At 41.1% G+C, this 21,495-nt stretch overlaps 1 protein-coding gene across 1 annotated transcript in view; it reads right to left on the bottom strand.

Annotated features, from left to right (window-relative positions):
• TTN (titin) overlaps positions 1-21,495 on the bottom strand; it is a 236,396-nt gene that overhangs the window by 28,663 nt on the left and 186,238 nt on the right. The window contains exons 262-271 of the mRNA XM_053947624.1: positions 21,144-21,431; positions 20,750-21,040; positions 20,368-20,655; positions 19,610-20,200; positions 19,412-19,516; positions 18,724-18,921; positions 18,342-18,638; positions 17,634-18,221; positions 17,238-17,540; positions 16-17,121 (exon numbers count right to left, since the gene is read on the bottom strand). Coding sequence (XP_053803599.1) covers positions 16-17,121; positions 17,238-17,540; positions 17,634-18,221; positions 18,342-18,638; positions 18,724-18,921; positions 19,412-19,516; positions 19,610-20,200; positions 20,368-20,655; positions 20,750-21,040; positions 21,144-21,431 — 20,055 coding nt within the window. The remainder of the gene's footprint in view (positions 1-15; positions 17,122-17,237; positions 17,541-17,633; positions 18,222-18,341; positions 18,639-18,723; positions 18,922-19,411; positions 19,517-19,609; positions 20,201-20,367; positions 20,656-20,749; positions 21,041-21,143; positions 21,432-21,495) is intronic.

Genomic DNA, 21,495 nt, shown 5'->3' with positions numbered 1-21,495 from the left:
CATAATAAAACATACCTGTTATTTTTGTTCCCTCTTTGGTCTCAGAAGGCACTCCAACACCATATTCATTTTCTCCGGAGACACGGAAGTAGTAAATGGCACCTTCTTGCAAACCAGTCACTTTGTAGGACAAGCGATGACAGTTGTTTGTCACAGTGACCCACGCCTTTTTGCTAGCTTCTCGTTTTTCAATTACATAGTTCTTTACAGGTGCTCCACCATCGTTTTCAGGAACATCCCAAGATAACACAGCAGATTCTTTAGTTATGTCTTTTGTTGCAATATTAGATGGTGGGCCAGGCGTATCAAGAACTTTGACTATTAAAGTCAAGGTGGTAGTGTTCAGAATGTTTTGCAATGTTAATGTGTACTTTCCAGAATCATTTCTTGTTGCTTTTTCAATAGTAAGAGATGTACAATTACTTGAAGTGTCAATGCTTGCACGTGTACGGAGATCAGTGTCTGGTTTGTTCCATGTTACATTTGGGACTGGTTTGCCTCTGAAAGGAACAGTCATTGTGAACGATCCACCAGCCTTTACAATTAAAGTCTTCCGCATTTCACTGTCAATTTCAAAGGCAGGTTCTTCCTCTCTTTCTTTTGCCACCTGAGGTTCTGAGACATCACTTGGTTCACTGACACCCATTTTGTTAATGGATTTCACTCTAAAAACATACTCAGAGCCTGATGTTAATCCAGTTATGGTATATTCTGTGCCTCTTAAATTCTGAATAGCTGTTGTCCAGTCAGTTTCATCAGTTTTCTTGTATTCAACTGTGTATCCTGTCACTGGAGCACCTCCATCAAACAGTGGCTTTGTCCAACCAATTGTGATATTTGACCTTGTAGAATCCATAATCTTAGGTTTAGATGGGGGCGATGGCAAAAAGATTGGATCTTCCGCCTTAATCAGTGGTGTGGTTTCACTTGGGAGACTGAGGCCAGCAGCATTTTCTGCATAAACCCGGAATTCATATTCACATCCCTCACGGAGACCCGATGATTTCACTCTTAAATCATAAACTGGCTTTTTGTTTACGCGAATCCATCTTAGGCTGGTTTTCTCACGCCTTTCAATTACATAGCCTGAGATCTCATTGCCTCCATCAGACTCAGGTCTTGCCCAGCACAGAGTTATTGAATCTTTGCTCACACTGGTGATCTCTAAAGATGTAGGTGGGCTTGGAACTGTAAATGGGTCTAGGGCTTTGACAGCAACGCTTTCTAGAGGCTCACCAACGCCGTATTTGTTAACTCCCATTACTCTGAAAATATATTCATTACCCTTCAGTAATTTTGTCACTTTACAAGATGTTGTTTTAAGCTCTCCTTCACAAAGTGTCCATGCAATTCTGCTGGTCTCACGTTTTTCCACAATATAATGATCAATATCTGCACCACCGTTTTCTTGAGGTGGTCCCCATGATAAATGGCACTTTTCAGCAGTAAGGCCATTTATTTCTAATGGACCTGCAGGTGGGCCAGGTCTATCAAGTACTTTGCAATTAATTGCCAAAGATTTTGTTCCTGCAACATTCTGTAATGTTAGTACATACTGTCCTGAATCACCTCGGATACAGTCCTTAATGGTTATTGCAGTAGTGTAATCTGTTGAGACTATTTCAACTCTAGCTTTTCCTTCAAGCTCCTTGCCGTCCTTTGTCCATGAAACCACTGGTATTGGCCGTCCTGCAATATCAGCATTGACTTTAAACACTTCTCCAGCTTTCACAACTACAACATCCCTGAATTTGGCATCCATCATAATTCTTGGAGCTTCTACATCATCTTTCACGGTCACAGGTCCAGTTGATTCAGATGGCTGACTGAAGAGTCCAGCAGCATTCTTTGCAATCACATGGAATTCATAACGCTGGTCTTCTGTAAGTCCACCTACATCGAAGTATGTTTCTTGCACATTAGTAAAATTACATTTTAGCCAACGACCATCTGGTAGTTCTCGGCGTTCAATAATATATCCTGTTACTTTAGCTCCACCATCATATTCTGGTTTAGTCCACTTCAATGAGACAGATGTCCTTGTAATATTAGTAACTTCTGGTTGACCAGGAGGATCACATGGATCTCTTGCAGCAACTGGTTCACATGCTTTGCTGCATTTGCCTATTCCAGCGATGTTTTCTGCATACACACGATATTCATACATCAGTCCTTCATCAAGACCTGTAACTTTCATTTGTGTATCAGTTATGAGGCTCTTGTTGACTTTTGTCCAAAGAATGCTGCTTCTTTCTTTATGCTCCAAATGGTATCCTAGTACTACGCTACCTCCATCATTAACTGGTACCTGCCAAGTTACAATCATGAAAGATTTAGTTGCATGTGCCACACGAGGTGTTCCTGGTGGACCTGGAGGCTTAAATGGATACTCTGCCACAACAGAAGGAGAATTAGTATAAGAGCTTTTCCCATAGCGGTTTTCTGCACAAACACGGAACTGATATTCAGATCCAGTGACGAGTCGAGATACTTTAATTGATGTTCTTGCAACTGCTGCAGATACGACCTCCCATGTTGTTGTGGTAGTATCTCTCTTCTCCACAATGTAATTGCTAATGTGACATCCACCATCATATGCTGGAGGTTTCCAAGATAGAGTTACACTATCAGCACTAACTTCATCAATTTTAACATCAGTTGGTGGTCCTGGTCTGTCAAGGACAACTACAGTTAGAGAAGCTGTTGTTGTTCCAGCAGTATTTGAAAGATGTAATTCATAATGTCCCAGATCTTCATTTGTAGCTTCCTTGATGGACAGTGAAGTTAAAGTCTTTGATGTTTGAACATTTACCCTGGTTGTCTGTTTTAAGGGATTTCCATCCTTCTTCCAGCTAACAGTGGGAAGAGGTCGTCCTCTGAATGGAATGTCAATCTTAAGATCATCTCCAGCTTTCACCGTGAATGTGTTAAAAAGAAGCTCAACAGACGGCAGGATTTCAATATCTTTTGCAATGACCGGAACACCAAGTTCTCTTGGATCACTTTTTCCTTTTTCATTAACAGCAATCACCCTGAAACTGTACTCTTCTCCCATACTTAAGCCTGTTACTGTTGCTTCCAATGTTTTCACCTGTGTACATGCACTCCATTTTACACTTCCTTTACTCTGCATTTCTACTATATAACCAGTAATTTTACTACCACCATCACTCTCTGGCTTCTCCCATTTAATTGATGCAGAATTGCGAGTCACATCAACAAGAATGACCTTTGAAGGTGGAGAAGGTGGTTCAGACACCTTAACTGGATCAGCAACTTCTGCTGGCAAACCAGCCCCATATTCATTTACAGCTAGAACACGGAAGTAATAACTACATCCTTCTTGTAGTTGAGTAACCTTGAAAGAATTCTTTGTACAGTTGCTTGTAACTGTGGCATATGCCTTTCTCGTGGATTCTCGCTTTTCAACTATGTAGTTGGTAATTTTAGCTCCGCCATCAATAAGTGGTGCTTCCCAAGCTAAAGTTACAAAATCTTTTTTCACTTCTCTGATTGTCAGGTTTAGAGGTGCACTAGGTGTATCAAGCACTCTGACATTAACAAAAGCGGATTTTTTGCCACTGTTGTTCTCTAAAGTAAGATTGTATCTCCCACTATCAAATCTATTGACATTGTCAATGACCAGCATTGTGTAGGAACTGGTGACTTCAATCTGAGCTCGCTCACTAATTGTTCCTTCTGCTTTCTCCCATTTAACTTCAGGTTCTGGTCTTCCTTTGATGGTGACAAACAGGCGTAAAGTACCACTAGCACGTACAGTGACTACTTTTCTGAGATCCGCATCAAGTTCAATTTCAGGAGGTTCAATCTTGTCCTCCGCTAAGACTGCACCAGGTATAGTCGCAGGCTCTCCTACTCCTTCTGAGTTGATGGCACAGATGCGGAAGTTATACTCCTGGTTCTCTTTCAGTTTTGTCACAGTGAACTGTTTTGCTTGAAGGCCTGTTGGTGGGGTGCAGGTAGTCCATTCATCAGCAGCAGCTTCTTTTACTTCCACTACATACCCTTTAACAGGAGCACCACCATCATAAATGGGCTTACTCCAGGCAAGGGAAACTGATGACCTGGAAGTATCTGTAACTTTTGGATTGCTAGGTGGACCTGGTGGATATAATACATCACAAGCACGATAGAAAATGGATGGCTCACTGGGTTCCCCTACCCCTGCAGCATTTTCAGCAGACACTCTAAATTCATAGAAATGCCCATCAGTTAGACCTGTTGCTCTGAATCGCAAGTCTGTCAGCCTTTTCTTATTGCATTTGGTCCACCGGATACCATCCTTGTCTCGTTTTTCAAGTATGTAACCTTCAATTTCAGCTCCTCCATTGTCTTCTGGGCGACCCCATGTTACCACCATAGAATCTTTTGTGATTGCTGAAACTTCAGGTGTTGAAGGAGGACCAGGAGGTTTGTATGGATTACGAGCCACAACTGGTTCAGATTCCAAGGGCTCTCCAACTCCATATTTATTCACTGCCATTACACGGAAAATGTATTCATTGCCAGGAAGGAGTTTGGTTACTTTGTGATTAAGAGCCTGCACATCTGTTGCTACTTGTGTCCATGAAAGCCTACTTGTCTCTCTCTTCTCAATGATATAATGTGAGATACTAGAACCACCATCATGTAAAGGTGGAGACCATGACAAGTAGCATTTTTCTGCAGTGACACCTGTAATGTTCAAAGGTCCTTCTGGAGGTCCTGGTCTATCAAGCACTTTTACAGTGATTGGTATAGATTTGGTGCCACCAACATTTTTGAGATTAAGAGTATAGTGACCTCCATCTACTCTTATACAGTCTTTGACAGTGAGAATGGTTTTCTCAATGGTAGATTTAATTTCCATTCTTGCAGTTGTTTCTTCAAGGTCTTTACCATCTTTTGACCATGTAATGTCAGGAATAGGTTTGCCATGGATATCAGCTTCAAGAACAAAGGTTTCTCCAGCATGAACAACAATGACATCTCTGTATTTAGGATCCAAAGAAGCTCCTGGTGCTTCAATTTCATCTCTGGCAGTAATAGGCCCTGTACTTTCAGATGGTTCACTCAAGCAACCGGCTGCATTTCTTGCAATTACTCTGAATTCATATCGTTGGTTTTCAACAAGACCACTTACTGTAAATTCTGTTTCCAACACATTTGTAAAGCTGGCTTTCATCCAGCGACCATCTGGCAATTCTTTCTTCTCTACAATATAACCAGTTATTTTGCTTCCACCATCATATTCTGGCTTTTTCCACTTCAGTGTGATATTACTTCTTGTAACAACAATGGCCTCTGGGCGTCCAGGTGGGTCACAAGGATCTCGGGCAACGTACAGTTCTGATACTTTGCTGACTTTGCCAATGCCAACAATGTTTTCAGCAGAAACTCTGAACTCATATTCAAGACCTTCTTCAAGGCCATCTGTTTTATATTTGGTGTCCACAATAAGTGACTTGTTCTGTTTTGTCCAAAGAATGCTGTTCTTATCTTTACGCTCAAGATGGTAGCCAAGAACTTTGCTTCCTCCATCATTAACTGGTTCATGCCATTGTACGATCATGTGGTCCTTGGAAGCTGCTGTAACAAATGGGGTTCCAGGTGGTCCAGGCACCTTGTAGGGGTATTGCACAACAATTGATTTAGAAGCCAAAGGAGAGCTCTTTCCATATCTGTTTTCAGCAGAAATCCTGAACTGGTATTCAGAACCTGTTTTAAGCTTTGTGGCTTTGATGGTTGTTCTTGCAACAGTTGCTGACACAATGTTCCATGTGGTAGTGCTTGTGTCTCGCTTTTCTACTATATAGTTGCTTATCTGGCAGCCACCAGTATAATCAGGTGGATCCCAGGATAAAACAACAAAGTCTGCACTAATTTCGTCAAAGCGGACAGGTCCTCGTGGTGGGCCAGGTTTTTCTAGTACAATTATGCTCAGGTGCTCTGTTGCTGTACCTGCTGCATTTGTTGCTGTTACTGTATATTTACCAAAGTCTTCCCTGTTGCTTTCTTTAATATGTAAAATAGTTGATGTTGTCGTATTCTCAATATTTAATCTGGTAGTCTGTTTCAGTGGCTGCTCATCTTTTGTCCAAGTAATAGTAGGTTTGGGTCTACCTATAAATGGTACTTCTACCTTCAGATCTTCTCCAGCTTGTACACTGTATGTATTAAACATCAGTTTGAAACTTGGCTCAATAGTCAAGTCTTTAGCTATCACAGGAATTCCAAGCGCTCTGGGATCGCTTTTGCCTTTTTCATTGTAGGCAATCACACGGAATTGATATTCCTGTCCTGGACTCAAACCAGACACCTCTGCATTACAGGTTTTGGTCTCACTAACAACACTCCATTTTTCTGTTCCTTTAGGCAACATTTCAACAAGATATCCCAAAATTCTGCTACCTCCATCATGTTCAGGTTTTTCCCATGTAAGTGATGCACTTCTCTGAGTGACATCAGTGAGTGTTACTTTCCCAGGAGGCAGAGGTGGCTCTGAGGCTTTGATAGCATCCCTGGTTTCAACTGGAACACCAATTCCATATTCATTTTCAGCCATAACTCTGAAGTAATAAATTGCTCCTTCTGTAAGATTTTCAACTTTAAAACTTGTCTTGGCACACTTAGCACTTACATTTGCAAATGCCTTCCTGGTTGACTCACGCTTGTCTATTACATAGTTCTTTACCTTTGCACCACCATCAATAATCGGTGGCTCCCAAGATAATACAGCAGAATCCTTCTTTATATCCTTTACCACTAAGTTTTGCGGGGGTCCTGGTGTGTCCAAGACTTTCACTGTAACAAATGCAGATTTAGAACCACTGCTGTTCTCCAGCTTAAGAATATACTTTCCAGCATCATTTCTATCACAGTTGTCAATTGAAAGTTGTGTGTAGTTTATGCCTTTATCAATCTGAACTTTTTCTGAGAATTCACCTTCTTCTCGGGACCATGTGATATCAGGGGTTGGTCGTCCCCTGAATGGTATGTGAATCCTAGCAGACCCACCAGCTCTAACCACTATCCCTTTCCTTAGCTCTGAATCAATATCAAGTTCTGGAGCTTCAAGTTTGTCTTCTGGTTTAATAGTACCAGGAACTGATGCAGCCTCTCCCACACCGATCTTGTTGAGAGCACACACTCGTAGTTTGTATTCTTGATGTTCAGTAAGCTTTTTGATCTCAAATCGAGTGGCACGTATGCCTGTCTGTGGAGTAGCAAGCGACCATTCATCTTCATCTGCTTTACAGATTTCTACAAGGTATCCCTGGATTTCACAACCACCATCATAAATTGGTTTACTCCAACCGAGTATAACTGAACTTTTGGTGGTATCCACAATATGGGCATTTGTAGGTGGGCCAGGCTTGAACATCGGGTCACAAGCTTTGAAATAGGGAGAAACTTGGCTTGGTTCACCAACTCCAGCAGCATTTTCAGCAGAAACTCTGAATTCATATTCATGATCCTCTGTTAAACCTGTAACTCTTAATCGCAAATCTGTAATGCGGCGTTTATTGCATTTTATCCATCTGATGCCTGCTCGGTCTCTCTTTTCTACAATGTAACCTATGATTTCACTACCTCCATCACTGTCTGGTCGGGTCCAGCAGACAGTCATAGAATCCTTTGTGATGTTGGTAATTTCCAAGGCTTTTGGTGGTCCAGGAACCACAAATGGATTTCTCATCATTACTGGCACAGATTCTAATGGCTCACCCACCCCATACTTGTTAACTGCCATGATACGGAAGATGTATTCATTTCCTTCCAAGAGTTTTGTTACTTTCAGCATTGTAGGTAAAACTTCTGAAGCAACCACGGTCCATGCCAGGCGGCTAGTTTCTCTCTTCTCTACAATGTAATGAGAAATATCACTGCCACCATCATGAAGAGGAGGACCCCATGCCAGTGCACATTTTTCAGCTGTAACTCCTGTAACTTGGACTGGGCCCTCTGGAGGTCCTGGCCTGTCCAAGACTTTTACGTTTACTGTTACTGTCTTTGTTCCTGCAACATTAGAGGCTTCAAGAATGTACTGTCCACCATCAACTCTAATAGCATCTTTTACAATTATTAACGCACTGAAATCTGTGTTCTTTATTTCGTATCTAGCAGTATCCTCAAGCTCTTTATCTCCTTTGTACCACTTAATTGTTGGTAGTGGCTTTCCATGAACATCAGCCTCAAGTCTGAATGTTTCACCAGCATTTACAACAATAGTGTCTTTGTACTTCGGATCCATTGAAATTCGTGGAAGTTCAACTTCATCCCTTGCTGTTATTGGTCCTGTACTGTCAGAAGGTTTGCTTACTGCACCTGCAGCATTCTTTGCAATTACTCTAAATTCATATCTTTGGTCTTCAGTAAGTCCTGTAACAGTGAACTGAGTTTCAATGATATTTGTGAAGCTCGCTTTCATCCAGCGACCATCTGGTAAGTCACGTTTCTCTACAATATAACCAGTAACCTTACTTCCACCATCATATTCTGGTTTGGTCCACTGTAGAGTAATAGAGCTTCTTTTTATTATTATAGCTTCTGGGCGACCTGGAGGATCACATGGATCACGAGCTACATAGCACTCAGAAACTTTACTTGTTCTGCCTACACCAACAATATTTTCTGCAGAAACTCGAAATTCATATTCAATTCCTTCTTCAAGGTTATTTGTCTTAAAACTTGTGTCCTGAATAATAGTCTTGTTTACTTTAGTCCATAGAATGCTGTTTTTCTCCTTTCTCTCAAGATGGTAACCCAACACTCTACTGCCACCATCATTTACTGGTTCATGCCATTGTACAATCATGGAGTCTTTTGTAACTGTTGTCACAAATGGTGTGCCAGGAGGTCCTGGTTCCTTGTAGGGATACTGTGCTACGACCGGTGCAGATTCCAATGCAAAACTCTGCCCATACCTGTTCTCAGCAAATATTCTGAACTGGTATTCCGAACCAGTTTTCAGTTTAGTCACCTTCAGTGTAGTTCTTGCAACAGTAGCCGAAACTGTTTCCCATACAGTTGTTGTTGTATCTCTCTTGTGCACAATATAGTTGGTGATTTGGCAGCCACCTGTGTACACTGGGGGATTCCATGACAGGGTAATACTTTCTGCACTTATTTCATCAAACTTCACAGGTCCCACTGGAGGGTCAGGTTTGTCTAGAGTAATAATTTCAACAGAGGCAGACTTTTGCCCAACAACATTAGCCACAGTGATTTCATAAGTGCCACTGTCTTCTTTGCTAGTTTCCTTAAGATTCAATATAGTGAGATCAGGTGAATCGCTAACATTGACTCTTGTTGTCTGCCTCAATGGCTGGCCATCTTTAACCCAGGTAACAGTTGGTTTAGGTCGACCTGCAATTGGTATTTCTACTTTTAGGTCCTGTCCCACTTGAACACTGTAACTGTGGAAAGCAGGTCTTACATCAGGTTCAATCACCAGATCTTTGGCAACTATTGGAACTGCAAGTGCTCTAGGATCACTCTTACCCTTTTCATTTACAGCCATTACTCTAAAAAGATATTCTTCCCCTTGAGTTAGATTAGTAACAACTGCTTCAAGTGTTTTAACACGAGCACACTCTGACCACTTCTCACTACCCTTTGCTTGCATTTCAACAATATATTGTATGATTTTGCTACCACCATCATGTTCTGGTTTTGCCCAGCTTAGTGAGACACTGTTTCTTGTGACATCATCCACTGTTATTTTCCCAGGAGGCTGTGGAACTTCAGCAACTTTAATTGGGTCACTGGTTTCTGCAGGGAGGCCAATTCCATATTCATTCTCAGCAGAGATTCTGAAGAAGTAGTAGCAGCCCTCCTGAAGTTGATCTACTTTCCATGAAGTCTTGTGGCAGTTTGTTACAACAGCTGCATATGCCTTTCTTGTTGCTTCACGCTTTTCAATAATGAAATTCTTTATTTTTGCTCCACCATCCAAGAGAGGAGGCTCCCATGAAAGTGAAACAGAGTCTTTAGTGATCTCTCTGATTTTCAAATTAACAGGTGCACTTGGGGTATCCAGTACTCTTACACTGACAAATGCAGACTTTGTTCCACTGCTGTTTTCCAAGGTCAGAGTATATTTTCCGCTATCAAATCTGTTAACATTATCTAGAACAAGGGAAGTGAAGCTACTAGTAGTATCAATAATAGCTGCTTCTCTGATGTCACCATCCACTTTACCCCATTTTACTTCAGGTGTTGGACGACCTCTGATGGGAACAAACAGTCTTAAGGAACCTCCTGCTCTCACATTTACAATCTTCCTTAATTCCATGTCAAGGTCAAGGTCTGGAGCCTCCATCTTCTCTTCTACAATAACAGAACCAGGAACATCTGCATGCTCTCCAACTCCTGCTTTATTAACTGCACATATGCGGAATTTGTATTCGTGTTTTTCCACTAATTTTTCTACTTCCATGTGAGTATTCTTAATTCCAGTTGGAGGGGTACAAATTGACCATTCACCATCACTTACATCACATTTTTCCACAATGTATCCCTGAATTTCAGAGCCACCATCATATATAGGTTTACCCCATGAAAGAAAAACTGAAGATCTTGTAACATCCATAACTTTAGGATTATTGGGTGGGCCTGGCTTGTAAATAGGATCACATGCTTTGTAGTAAGTAGAAGGTGGACTTGGTTCACTAAGACCAGCAGCATTTTCAGCTGAAACTCTGTACTCATAATCATGATTTTCTATAAGACCAGTCACTCTGTATCGCAGTTCACTTATCAGGCGTTTGTTACATCTTGTCCAGCGAATGCCTTCCTTATCTCGTTTTTCAAGGACGTAGCCTAGGATTTCACTGCCGCCATCTGAGGCTGGTCTTTCCCATACAACTATCATAGAATCCTTGGTAACTGCTGTGACTTCTGGAGCCTTTGGAGGAAGTGGCACAACAAATGGGTTCTTTGCAACTACTGGGTCAGACTCCAGAGGTTCACCAACACCATATTTATTTACTGCCATGATGCGGAAAACATACTCATTTCCTTCTAGAAGTTTTGTAACTTTGCAGTTCAGGGTTTGCACATTTGAGTCAACGACAGTCCACACCAACCGACTGGTTTCCCTTTTTTCTACAACGTAGTGTGAAATATCGCTACCACCATCTTGTAGTGGAGGTTTCCATGACAGCGTGCATTTTTCAGCTGTAACACCTGTAAACTCAACAGGTCCTTCTGGAGGCCCAGGTCTATCAAGAACTTTGACGTTAACAGGAACCTTCTTTTCACCTGCAACATTTTTTGCCAGTAGTACATACTGCCCACTGTCAACTCTCGTGGCTTCCTTCACACTGAGGCTTGTTGCAAAATCAGTAGTTTTTATTTCCATGTGAGCGGTGCTTGTCAGCTCACGATCACCTTTTAACCACTGAATGGAAGGTATTGGTTTGCCATGAACATCAGCATCAAGCTTGAATGACTCACCAGCATTCACTACAATAGTGTCTCTGTATTTTGGATCCATACTTATTTGAGGTGGTTCTACTTCATCTCTTGCTGTAATTGCCCCTGAGCTCTCTGACGGTTCACTGAAAACACCTGCAGCATTTCGTGCTATAACACGAAACTCGTATCTCTGGTTTTCAACTAGACCGGTTACTTCAAACTGAGTATCAATGACATTTGTAAAGCTTGCTTTCATCCAACGGCCATCAGGTAATTCCTTCTTTTCAACAACATAGCCTGTGATTTTACTTCCACCATCATATATAGGTTTCTTCCACTGGAGTGTTACTGAGCTTCTTGTGACAATTACAGGTTCTGGACGACCTGGAGGGTCACATGGGTCACGTGCAGTATAGCATTCAGATGCTCTACTTGCCTTCCCAATTCCTACTATGTTTTCTGCATAGACTCTGAATTCGTATTCAAGACCTTCCTCAAGGCCAGTTGTCTTAAATTTGGTATCTGGAAGAGGTGTTTTATTCAGTTTAGCCCACAGAATGCTGTTTCTTTCTTTGCGCTCCAAGTGATAACCAATGATCCTGCTACCGCCATCATTGACTGGTTCATGCCATTGTACCACCATGCTGTCTTTTGAGACATTTGTTACAAAAGGAGTTCCAGGTGGACCAGGAACTTTAAATGGGTATTGGGCTATTATTGACTCTGAGGTGAGATACGTACTCTTCCCATATCTGTTCTCAGCTGCAATTCTGAACTGATATTCACAGCCAGTCTTTAAACGACATGCTTTTATAGTTGTTCTTGCAACAGTAGCTGACACAATGTGCCAAGTCGTGGTGGAAGTGTCTCTTCTTTCTACAATGTAATTATTGATAGAGCTACCACCATCGTACTTGGGTGGTTCCCAGGAAATGGTAATACTATCTGCTGTTACTTCATCTACTTTTACTGGTCCAGTTGGAGGTCCTGGTTTGTCAAGGACAACAATATTTAGTGTCTCAGTTGCTTCACCAGCAGAGTTTGTAAGTTTAACTAAATATGTTCCCACATCTTCTCTGCATGCTTCTTTTATTGTTAACATTGTGTTGTTTTCTGAGCTTTCTGCATTTACTCTTGTAGTCTGCTTCAATGCCACATTGTCTTTATGCCAAGACACTGCCGGTTTGGGTCGGCCAACAAAAGGAACATCAACCTTTAAGTCCTCCCCTGCTAGAACACTGAAAGTGGTAAACAGTAGTTTGAAAGCTGGTGGGATCACAAGATCTTTTGCAACAACTGGTATACCCAGCTGGCGAGGATCACTGATACCTTTCTCATTCTGAGCTGAAACACGGAAGGTGTATTCTTCACCTTGGATCAATCCTGTGATGGTGGCTTCAGTAACTTTTACGGTAGCACAGGTTGACCACTTTTCACTGCCTTTGCTCTGCATTTCTACAATATAGCCCAGAATTCTGCTACCACCATCATGTTCAGGTTTTTCCCAAGATAAGGTTACGCTATTTCTTGTCACATCCAACAAAGTTATTTTTCCTGGTGGAAGTGGTCTTTCTGATACTTTTATGGATTCTGAAGTTTCAACTGGAAGGCCTATTCCATACTCATTTTCAGCTAGGACTCTGAAGTAGTAGTTGCAGCCTTCTTGCAGTGAATCAACTTTCCAGCTGGTCTTGTGGCAATTGGCATTAACAGTTGAATAAGCTTTTCTTGTTGATTCACGCTTTTCTACAATGTAATTTTTAATTTTAGAGCCACCATCTATGAGAGGAGGCTCCCATGTGAGTGTAACTGAAGATTTTGTAACTTCCTTTATTTTCAAATCTTGAGGTGCCCCTGGAGTATCAAGAACTCTGACATTCACAAATGCTGTCTTACTACCTGAGCTGTTTTCAATTGTCAGTATGTATTTGCCACTATCAAATCTATTTACATTTTCAACAATAAGTAAAGTATAAGAGCTTGTTGATTCAATGCTTGCTCTATCCAAAGATTCCCCATGTTCTCTTGTCCATTTTACTTCAGGTGCTGGTCTTCCTTTAATTGGGACAAAGAGTCTTAGAGTACAGCAAGCTCTAATAGTTACAACTTTACGTAGCTCTGCATCAAGTTCAATCTCTGGAGGTAGCATTCTTTCTTCAGCTTTTGGAGTGCCAGGAACAAGAGCAGGTTCCCCAAGACCTTCAGAGTTCATAGCATATATCCGTATTTTATACTCTTGGTTTTCTTTCAAGTCAGTGATGGTAAAAGAAGTGGCCTTTAGACCCACTGGTGGAGTTACAATCTTCCACTCATCTTCTTCAGGTAATGCAATCTCAACCATGTAACCTGTGATCTCCGAACCACCATCATATATTGGTTTGTTCCATGCTATTGTAATAGAGGACTTGCTGCTATCCAAAACACGAGGATTACCTGGGGGACCAGGCTTAAACACAGTATCACAGGCTTTATAGAATGGACTGGCTGGGCTTGGCTCACTGACACCAGCAGCATTTTCCGCCATGACTCTGTATTCATATTCATGGCCTTCTGTCAGTCCAGACACTTTAAAACGTAAGTCAGTAACAACCCTTTTGTTACATTTCACCCACCGTAGACCAGTCCTGTCTCGACGTTCCACAATATAGTTAGTTATTGGGCTCCCACCATCAGAATCAGGATGGCCCCAACAGACAACCATAGAATCCTTTGTAATTGCTGTAACTTCAGGTGTTTTAGGTGGATCAGGTGGAACATAGGGATTTACTGCAAGAATGGGCTCTGATTCCAAAGGCTCACCAACTCCATATTTGTTAACAGCCATAACTCGGAACACATACTCATTGCCCTTCAACAGTTTAGTAACCTTCAGTTTAGTCACTGGAACTTCTGTGCCTACAGATGTCCATGCCAATCTACTTGTTTCACGTTTTTCAACCACATAATGGTCAATCTTTGCTCCTCCATCATCCAGTGGGGGTAGCCATGACAGCACACATTTTTCTGCAGTGACTTCAGACACAGCCAAAGGCCCTTCCGGAGGACCAGGTCTATCAAGAACTTTAACATTGAAGATATGCTTGGCAAAGCCACCAGGGTTTGTTGCAGTAAGCGTGTAAGCACCACCATCTCTTCTCGAGGAATCTTTGTTGATGAGAATGGTAGAGAAATCTGCTATTTTTATTTCTAATTTTGCTGTGTCCTCAAGTTCTTTTTCTCCCTTTGTCCATATCATAGTTGGTGGAGGGCGACCTGAAACATCAGCCTCAAGTCTGAAAACTTCACCTGCTTTCAGCACTATGGTGTCCTTGTATTTAGCATCCACCTTTATCCTTGGTGCTTCAATGTCATCTCTACAAGTGATTGCATCTGATGGCTCTGAGGGCTGACTAACAGCTCCACCAGCATTCCTAGCAATGACACGGAATTCATAGGCAGCATCTTCTGTCAAACCACTTACAGTGAATTCAGTCTCTAATATATTGCTGAAATTAGCCTTCAGCCAACGGCCATTAGGAAGGTCTCTTTTTTCAACAGTGTAGCCAGTTATCTTAAAACCTCCATTATATTCTGGTTTGGTCCACTTCAGTGTAACTGCATGTCTTGTAATGTTCAGAGGTATTGGCTTACCAGGTGGATCTATTGGGTCCAACGCAAACACAGGCTCAGATGGTTTGCTTGGCTTACTCTTCCCAGCCAGGTTTTCTGCTATAACACGGAATTCATACGCAATGCCATCGGTAAGTCCAGATGATTTAAAGATATTTCCTGACACCAACATTTTACTTACAGTCTGCCAAACAATGCTATTTCGCTCTTTTCTTTCAATGTGATATCCCAGTATTGGGCTTCCACCATCAGTAACTGGCTCATTCCAGCTAATGGTCATGGTTTCTTTGGTGACTGCAATCACCTGAGGAGTGCCAGGAGGCCCAGGTACCTTAAATGGGTAGTTGGCAACTACAGACTCTGAAGTAATGGCTGGACCAACTCCGTATCTGTTTTGAGCTTTAACGCGGAACTGATACTCAACTCCAGTAGTAAGACGAATGGCTTTAAATGTAGTACGTATCACTGTAGTTGCCAATTCAGTCCATGTGGTACTGTCAGTCTGACGCATTTCTACAACATAGTTACTTATTGGTACACCACCATCATTCAAAGGAGGCTCCCAGGAGAATGTTAGGAAATCACATGAAATTTCTTCAAATTTGATTGGTCCAGTAGGCGGTCCAGGTATGTCATGAACCTGAACTGTGATTACTTCACTAACTTCTCCAACAATATTTTTAGCTGACAGTGGATATTGACCACTATCACTTCGAATGCATTCATTGATGGTCAGTATGGTTGCAGTTGCTGTATTTTCATAATTTACCCTTTGTGTTTGCTTAAGTACTTGGTCTTCTTTCTTCCAAGTCACAGTAGGCCTTGGACGACCAAGTACAGGGATTTCAATCTTGATATTGTCACCAGCTTTGGCAATGACTGTTTTCTGGTAAATAGCACGGAGGTCAAACTCCGGTAGCATTGTTTGCTCCTTGATAATAACTGGTCTGCTTTCCCTTGGGGCACTTCTTCCAGCACTGTTAACTGCCATAACCTGGAAAGTATACTCTTCATTTTCAGTTAGATTCTTTACAACACAGTCCAGTGTTTTTACAGTGGTGATGTGTGCCCACTGGTTGGTTCCTTTTCTCTGTGCTTCAATTACATACCCAGTGATCTTGCTGCCACCATCATGTTCTGGTTTTGGCCAAGCTAGGCTAACTGAATTCCGTGTTACATCCATAATATTAAGGCTCTCAGGTGGGGATGGGGCCTCAGAAGCTTTTACTGGTTCTGTAGTTTCAGCTGGTTCACCAATACCATACTCATTTTCAGCCAGTACTCTGAAATAGTATTCACACCCCTCAGCCAAATTAGGAATCTTGAAGGAACACTTCTGGCAGTTGGTTGTGACTGTTGAATATGCCTTCCGAGTTGATTCACGTTTCTCAACAATATAGTTTGTTATACGTGAACCTCCATCTACAAGAGGCATATCCCATTGGAGGGTGATGCTGTCTTTGGTTATTTCTCTAGGCTTAAGGTTTATTGGTGGACCTGGTGTATCCAAGACTTTTACATTTACAAAGCCAGTCTTCTTACCAGCAGCATTTTCAAGAGTCATTACATATTTTCCTGCATCATATCTGGTGCACTCTGTGACAATCAAGAGTGTAAAAGAGTCGGTATTTTCAATACTGGCACGTCCTTTGAGTGAAACATCATCTTTTGTCCATGTAACTTCTGGAGTTGGACGTCCTTTAATGGGTACAAAAATCCGAATAGTGCATCCAGCTCTAACAACAAGTGTTCTTCTTAGCTCAGCATCCAGTTCAAAGTCAGGAATCTCTTCTCGGTCAATGATTTCCACACTTGGAATTATTGCTGGTTCACCGACACCTGCAGCATTCATGGCAGAGATTCTGAAATTATACTTGGCCCCAGTCTGCAGAGGAGCTACAACAAACTGAGTGATTCTTAAAGCAGTCCCTATTGTGTCTTTCACCCATTCATCTTCTCCTTCTTTTTGATGCTCTACTATATAGCCAGTGATTTCAAGACCACCATCATAGTGAGGCTTGCCCCAGGCTAAAGATGCACTTGTCTTTGTGGTATCAGTCACTCTTGGATTTGCAGGTGGACCTGGTGGGTCTGAAAAGCAAATAAAAGATAAAACATTACATCGCAGCAGAAGTCATTCTTATGCTCTCTGAATGTGCTCCCTACCCGTCCCGCCCACCCCCAAAAAGAAAAAGCATGATACTGACATGCAACATCTTTGCAAAGGACTGAGTTTGAAGTATCACTTGGTGGTCCGACTCCAGCTCTATTTTCTGCGCTGACACGGAATTCATATTCGTTTCCTTCCAGAAGACCAGTTACTTTGCATCTAAGATCTGAAACTGGTTTCTTTGTTGCTCTCACCCATCTTAAACCTTTCTTTTCTCTTCGCTCCACATGGTAACCTGTGATTTCACTTCCACCATCATCAACTGGCCTTTTCCAGGTAACTGTGACAGTATTTTTAGTCACATTTGTTACTTCTGGTTTTCCAGGAGGTCCTGGAGGACCTGTTCAGGGAGAAAAGGGTATAGTTAAACAAAAAATCCAGTCTTTAGAAATTAATAAAACCACACTGGAATTCCTTAGCTTGTTCTACTTACCAAATCTATCCACCATTTTAACTGGTTCTGATTGTACTGGTTCACCCTTGCCATACTGATTTACTGCTGAGACACGGAAAACATATTCATTTCCTTGAATGAGTTTGCTAACAACATGCCTACAGCTTTCAATGTTTTCAGCAACCAATGTCCAGAGCAGTCGACTAGTTTCTCTCTTTTCAAGAACATATGATTTTACTGGTGATCCACCATCTTCTGCAGGAGGTGTCCATGTAAGAGTCGCTTTTTCTGCTGAAACATTGCTGATCTCAATAGGCCCTGGAGGTCCTGGAATATCTAAAACTTTCACATGTACAGTCTCCTCTTTAGTGCCAAAAGGATTGGTTGCAGTGATGGTGTATTCTCCAGAATCTTTTCTGGCTGCATATTTGACACTTAGAGTAGAAGAAGTTGGTTTGGTTTCAATGTGCACAAGCTCTGAGGGTCTAAAATCTTTTCCAGCTTTGGACCATGCTGAAGTTGGAGGTGGTTTGCCACGGATGCTAATAGCAGACAGTGTGATGGTTTCCCCTGCTTTTACTGTTAAACCTTCCTTCAAAGTAGGATCCAGAACAATGCTTGGTGCCTCTGTCAAAACAAAGTCAAAAAATACTGACTGTTACAACAAGAACACAGGGAGAGAAAATAAAAGAGATTTGATAATAATTATTCAAGTAAAATTCTGCCTTTTCAGTGCTATCTACATACCATACTCATCCTTGCATATTATGGTTCCTGTGGATTCAGATGGAGGACTGATAGCTCCAGCAGTGTTCTTTGCTCTAATTCTGAATTCATATTTGCAGCCTTCAGTAAGGTCAGTTACAGTAAATGCACAGTCTGGAACATTCACATGATTAGCTTTCATCCAAGTCTTTTTGGGTAAATCACGCTTTTCAACAATATAGCCAGTTAATTTATGTCCGCCATCATACTTTGGTTCTGTCCAAATGAGTGTTACTGAGTTCCTGGTTACATTGATAACTTCAGGTTTCCCAGGAGGATCTAGAAGAAAAATATAATAAATAGCAGTCAAACAAAAGCTATTTCAAATTTCAGAATTTTCCTTTTTATTCTCCTGATGACTTACCAATAGGATCAAGTGCCACAACTGGTTCAGATGGAAGACTTGGTTTACCTACTCCAGCCATATTGATTGCCATTACTCTGAATTCATATTCCAGACCTTCAGTTAACCCTGTCACTCTGAAATCTTTCATTCTTATTGGTGTTGTATTTGCTCTCTTCCACAGAAGACTATTTCTTTCTTTAACTTCAATGTGATAACCTAGAAGATAAATGATGGGATAAAAATATGGGGGGGGTTCTAGAAATCCTAATTTCTCACAGCATTGTCAAACATCATACTGCCTGTACTGCACATTGCATATGCATTGTGCAAGAGGAGCACTGAAAATCAGGTTAAGAAATGGATGTGGACAAACATGATGGATGTACATAATTGCAATGAGGTGTGTGTAATTGCAAATTGCTAATTTTGTAGACCCAAGTATTGTCACATACAGGTGGATTTGGGTTTATTTCTTTACACATTTTGGCTCTGAGCAAAGATATTGTTTCTCATTTAGTGTTTTCCTAACATTTCAGTTATTTCTTTTTTTTAAATAGGAAGTAAACCAGTGAAATCAGTCAATTAATCAGTCAGTCAATCAGTCAATGACTCAATTTAGTGCATAAACACCTGCTACTTTTATCTTACCTTTTGACAGAGAGAAATATTAAGAACTGAAATACTAAGGAGGTTTTGGGGGATGTACCTGTGATTGGTGATCCTCCAGTTCTTCTGGGATCAGTCCAAGTTAAAGCTACAGACTCATGCCGAACAGCAACAATATTGGGAGGTGGAGGAGCATCTGGGACATCTAAACAATATTGAAAAAATGCAGCAGTGTTAAAAATTATTATCACCTCAAAAATAAATTTTTAAGATTTCAAAAATTATAATCTATACTTACCAAATGGATGCTTTGCAATGACAGGCTCTGATTTAAGACCTTCCCCTACTCCATATTTATTTTCAGCCCTGATCCTGAATGTATATTCATTTCCTTCATGAAGTCTTGTAACTCTAAATGTGGTTTTCTGGACTGCAGAGGCACAAGTCACCCACTTATTGTTTACGTTATCTCTCTTCTCTAGAACATAGTTAGTGATTTCTGAACCACCATCATCTTTTGGAGGACCCCATTTTAAGGTTATGGCATCAGCTGTGACTTCTTCAAATTTCACTGGACCTGTTGGTATGCCAGGTTTGCCAACAACTTTCACAAAAATAGTGCCTTCCTTGCTGCCAGCAACATTCTTCAGAGTTATTGTGTATTTTCCTGCATCAGCTTTCTGGCAGTCATGTACTACAAGGGTGGTGTTAACTGCTGTAGATTCAAATGCAACTCTTCCACTCTCAGTAATTGCCTGGTCTTCATCCTTCTTCCAAGTTACGGCTGGGACAGGCTTGCCTTTCATAGGGATTTTAAGACGGAAATTGCTACCCTCTTTAGCAGTATAGCACAAATCAGGTAGATCTCTTAAGTCAAGTTCAGGTGGCGCTGTAAAAAAATGAAGGAATCCAGTTATTCCACCATACATAAACTCTGTGGTAAAATTAAGATGCTGTTTTAAAGGTGTCTAATTTCTATGTATACATGGTAATGATAGTATGCATAAATTACAATTTGGGTCAGTAAAGCATTGAATTAGTGGTCTTGCTTCTTACCAACATCATCTCTTGCAACAATTGTGATCTCTGATGGAGTTCCATATCCAGCATCATTTTGGGCTCTCACTCTGAAAGTGTATTCTTGTCCTTCTTTTAAGTCTCTCATTGAAAAATGGAGGTTCTTTCCCCGCATGACTTCTTGCCATTTATCGTCACCAATCAGGACCTCCACAATATATGCAGAAATACGGCTGCCACCATCACTGATAGGTTTCTTCCATACCAAATTGCATGAAGATTTTGTTACAGCTGAAGCTTTTAGATCCACAACTGGCCCAGGTGTTTCTAGAAGGAAGAAAAGGATAGTAAGTTTTCATTCAAGCTAAAAATAAAGATCATTTGAAAAAATAAATAGGTGAAAAGGATTCATTTTTCCTACCAGAAGCTTTGACAGCATCACGAGTTTCACAAGGATCACCAATACCATATTCATTTTCAGCAAAAACTCTGAAGAAGTAAGATTTGCCTTCTTCTAAATTAGTTATCCTGTAGCTTGTCTTTGGACATTCTGTTGTTACTGTGGACCATGATTTTCTTTCTGCATCACGTTTTTCAACAACATAATTTGTGATTGGACTGCCCCCATCTACTAGAGGAGGTTCCCATGTAATGAAGGCAGAATCTTTAGATGCTTCCTTTACAATCAGGTTAATGGGTGGGCCTGGAGTATCTGCATAAACACAACAACACCATATTTGATTTAGTAACAGACTTTTGAAAAACAGTTAAAAAGTTAACAAATATATAATAATGGGGAAAGCCCTGAGACTTACCAAGTACTTTTACAACAATGGTGTATGACTTTTTGCCACAGCTGTTCTCTAGACTGAGGACGTATTTTCCAGCATCATATTTATTTACATTTTCACAACGCAGGAAGGTATCAAAATCAGTTGATTTGATGTCTAATCCTTGTCTATCTCTTAGGTTGGCACCCACTTTAGACCATGAAATCTTAGGAGGTGGACGTCCTCTTACTGGCACGTAAAGTCTCATTGTGACTCCAGCACGCAACACAAGGACTTTCCTTAGTTCTGCATCAAGTTCTCCTTCAGGTGGAACTGTGTGTTTAAGAAAAAACCCCGTGTAATTAAAGCACCATCTTTAAGATGATCACAAAAGTTA

The sequence above is a fragment of the Vidua chalybeata genome, chromosome 7 (assembly GCF_026979565.1).
Source record: "Vidua chalybeata isolate OUT-0048 chromosome 7, bVidCha1 merged haplotype, whole genome shotgun sequence".
NCBI classification, from domain to species: Eukaryota; Metazoa; Chordata; class Aves; order Passeriformes; family Viduidae; genus Vidua; species Vidua chalybeata.
The sequence above is the reverse complement of the archived record's forward strand: the minus strand, read 5'-3'. Positions and strand labels throughout refer to the sequence as shown.